Consider the following 4,125-nt stretch of genomic DNA (forward strand, 5'->3'; position numbering starts at 1 on the left):
TAATATAGAGAACAACAAACATCTGGTCACAGGGTCAGTCCGAGCCGAGGTACTGAAATGGTTTGTATGATCCTTTAATGTTTCTGTTCAGCTTTAACGGGGCTTCTGCTCTCGCTCGGCTGCATTGTCAAATAGATTTGAAAAGTCTGCTGTAAAAGGGAAGCTCGGTGTAAGAACGTAGTAGTTAACTTTATGCTCGGTCCTTCAGTAGTATGTGTTGTATTATTGCTGAAGCTTGTCACTTTTTTTTTTTTTTTTTTTGCTTCTTTTTAGGGGTGAAGATGTAACAGAATTTCAGCCTCCCCCCGATTATATACTAATGGCTGATTGCATTTACTATGAGGAGGTAAATGAGGACTTTGCAAAACCCCTACGGAAAGCTCCTTGGGAAGAGTGTGGGTTCACTGCGAGAAGTGTTCAAATAAATATTGTGCTTGGGTCTTCATCCCCATGGTTTAGAGGAATAAGTAGAACAAGTCTGGAAAAGGCATTTTTAACAAATTCAAGGCCAAAAAAACCCAAACTTAATATTTATGCCCCCCTGCCCCCCCTTTTTTTTTTTTTACATTGGGAACACACTATGAAGCAAAACATTGTGACGGATAGTTGTGAACTGTTTAATGCATTAGTAATCGAAATTTGATAGTGCTATATCTGCGTTGCTTGGGTTGTCCTCACGATTGCCTTGGGAAGGCAAAAGGAGAAATCACGCTCCAGATCAGTGGCTGTTGTAGTCTGCCCCATCTCCTCAGCTGGGGTTCTGTAGGATGCGCACAGAGAGTGAACAGAAGTTGCAAGAAAAGGGAAATGACCTGAAGAACCCCATGTCCCAGTGCCCTTTCAGTGGTCTTACCAGCCCCTTGCATTGTGTGTTGGTCCTGTTCCTATAGGTTGTGATCTGGATCTGTGCCGTGTTTCAGGAACGGTTGAGAAAACTCTTACTTTTGAAACGTGTCAAGAAATAGTCATTGTTGTGTGCCTCAAGGAAATGCCCACTCAGCAGTGTGGGATGTTTTTGCCTTCGATGCTAGTTCAGTTTCCTTGGTCGATCTGTGAAACTCTTCTCTCCTATGCGGTCTCCCTTTCTCCTCTGCTTTCCAGTGATGTTAGTTCAGTTTCCTTGGTCGGTCTGTGAAACTCTTCTCTCCTCTGCGGTCTCCCTTTCTCCTCTGCTTTCCAGCTTGCCCCCATGTTCTTTTTGTCCCAGTTAAAGTACTAAAAATAACTCCCTGAAAAGCAAAACTGGAAAGTTCTCTCTTGGGTGAAGACTTTCTCTAGTTAGAGGGTATCGTACCAGTAAAATGAACTTGAAATCTAAGTGGGAAATACTTAACCTCTTTTGGGCAGTCGTTAGAACCGTTACTGAAGACGCTGAAAGACCTCACTGGCCCCGATACGTGCGTCTTGTGCTGTTATGAACAGAGGACCATGGGAAAGAATCCTGAAATTGAGAGAAAATACTTTGAGGTAAGTGTTTTTAACGTGTGCTTTTTGAACACTAGGAAAATAGCTTGGATACGGGAGGTGTTTGTATTGGATCAGCTGAACGTCAGCGGTAGTTGCCCCACGTACAAATTCAGGTTGACTGCACAAAGTAGAGTTTGTAGCAGGAGAAGCACCTTTGTCTTTAGATGGGGCAGAAAATGCGGATGGTGACTTGAAGTTTCTAGAGACTTTCTGGGTACTTAACTGAGCTTTTCTTCCCTCAGAAGGTCAAACTAACCTTTCTTGCCTTACTAATCTTAACTGTATCAATGCTTTTGATCCAGACAGCCAGACTTGCATAGGTTGTTAAGAGCCTCTCTAGCTTGTGCGACCTTCCAGATTTGCAAAAGGGCCACCGTACATGAGGCAATCTCTCTCAAAATCAAAACAATCATTTTTGTAGGAGCAGGTGAATTAGCAGTTGCTTGCTGCCTTCTTTCTGCAGTGGTCGTCTTGACGTTACCAGAGGTTATTGGGAGCATTGAAAATTAAGTCTGGTGAAAATGTATTCCCTTTTAGCATGTTCCATTGAAAGCAGAGGGAAAATAGAGCTCAAGTTTTCCAGAGTAGCTCAGGAGCTGAAGACTGCTAAGTGATATACCTGCTTTTGCAAAAATGTCCCCCTCTACTAGAGAGAGCATTAATAGGTGATGTAATTAAATAATCCGGCTGTATCTTCTGTGCAGGTAAAGAAAAGGAGCACAGGTAATAGCCGAATCCCTCCTGAGGCTGTGGGGACGACGGTCAGTGCAGGATTTAACTCCGCACCTGGGAAGTCTGCTGAAAAGCAGCCCTTGTGCAGGAGTACTGGATTATACATAATAATAATACTACAAAAAAAGAGGAAGGGCAAGAATTCCAGGGCGATTTGTACATGTTAATAAAAGCACCTCTTTGATAATTAGCCATGCCTCGAACTCTTGTGGGGACCTGACTGTGAGGAGAGTTGCTATAATTGGGATCAGCTCTGATGAGGTGCCGCTCCCGCAGTAAACACAATAGGTGTAGGTGTTTCTGGATGATTTTGGCTTTCTTGTAATTTATTTCCTTCCTTAGCTTGCCAGGGTTCAGCCAAGTTAATCTGAGCACATTGCAGAGTCGATGCTGGGGGTTTTTTAGCTTGCTTTTTTTTTTTCTCCCCCTCCTCCTCCCCTCCAGTTGAGGAGGTTGGCAGACAGAGGCAGGTGCTGTGGTTTGGCTTAGCACTTTGGAGACTGGAGGAAGCAAACTGTTTTATTCACAAGCTTTTAGGTTTTTCTTACATGTTGCAGGGTGTCTGTAGCTTTGAATTGGCACTGGAGGAGTTAAAATGAGGGTGAATGTGCTGCATGGGGGGAAAAACGGCTTGCGTGTTTGTAGAGGCCTTTAGTGGTATGGTCTGAGCGTGGTGGTTCCAGCCTCCTAAGGCTTCTTGCCCTCACGTGGGGATATTATGGGACCTTTTTAACTCAACATGCGTCGTTCAAAAGGGCAGTCTCATTTGAATCGTTTTGTGTGTTCTCTGACAACCAGCTGCTTCAGATGGACTTTGAGCTGGAAAAAATTCCCCTGGATAAGCACGACGAGGAGTATCGCAGCGAAGACATTCACATCATGAATATCCACAGGAAACGAACGGTGAGTTAATTTAACTGGCGCAGCGAGTGCTGCCAGGAATTCACAGAGCTGCTGTTTACTTGGCATCGTCTGAGCGTTCCAGGGGTGAAGCTCTGAACCGACTGTGAAATACCACGAGGGACCCTGCGAAACTGCAGACCAGAACCGTGCTTGTACAAAGGAGCTCCTTTGTTCCAAACCCCAGCGCTCTGCCAGGTGCCAGCCTTTGTCTTCAGCAGGAAAAAAAAACACGCTGACTTTCTCTTCTGCTTCCACACTGCAGTGCAGTGGGATCTCAAAACTGGAGTTTTGAGCCACCAAAGTGATAAAAATAATAACGCCCTCTGCGGCTTTTAGTCCTGTGGGGTTTGCTGTGCAGCCCTCTCCCCAAAACCGGTCTCTAGAGGTTGCACTTAGCACCTGTCCAGCTTGGTTAGATCGTTTTTTGGTTAATTGATGGAGCAGACAGTTACACATGAAGAAAATATTTTGCATATTGTGCTGACAGCACGTGTGGGTCCAGCACTTAAACAAATCGGGCCACTTAAAGATCCGTACTTTTCTCTTAAAATCTCTTCACAGAGTTTTCCATCATGAGATCTTTGACCACAGTATCTGTCCTCTGGCAGCTGGTAGAGCTCTGGAGAAGAGGGAGAGGGTATAGAATAACACCGCAGAGGGACAGTCTGCGCTGTGGTTTGTGACTCATCTACAGAAAATGGCTTCTCGATGGTGGACTTGGCATGAGGCACCAGAAGAAGTGGGCTCGTTAGACTCGATCGCTGATCACGCCTTCCAGGAGGACAGATGTGAGCTGTTGATGTCTGCAGGCTGAGGCAGAGGAGGGCAGAAAACGGAACGGGAGCTTCACCCAGAGCAGCGCTGGGTGCCGGTTCTGGTTACCTGTGCGGGGCGGCCACTCGTTCGAGCAGCGAGCGGCTTGCCGAGCACCGACGGAGCAGATCCAAGGACACCGCACTGAGGTCTCTGTGAGGAGAAAACTCAGCGAGCGGGCTCAGTCACGCAGCCCCCGATAGCCAGTCA

General features: G+C 46.1%; 1 protein-coding gene across 1 annotated transcript; it reads left to right on the forward strand.

Annotated features, from left to right (window-relative positions):
* Positions 1-4: 4 nt before the first annotated feature.
* Positions 5-3,102, forward strand: VCPKMT (valosin containing protein lysine (K) methyltransferase; the record flags this gene model as incomplete). The annotated part of the gene is made up of 4 exons (XM_009710290.1): positions 5-60; positions 274-346; positions 1,348-1,467; positions 2,998-3,102. Coding segments are annotated over 4 exons (354 nt in total), but the record flags the coding sequence as incomplete, so codon positions are not given.
* Between the last annotated feature and the right edge of the window lie 1,023 nt (positions 3,103-4,125).

This window comes from Cariama cristata, unplaced genomic scaffold (genome assembly GCF_000690535.1).
Source record: "Cariama cristata isolate BGI_N322 unplaced genomic scaffold, ASM69053v1 scaffold12741, whole genome shotgun sequence".
Lineage (NCBI taxonomy): Eukaryota > Metazoa > Chordata > Aves > Cariamiformes > Cariamidae > Cariama > Cariama cristata.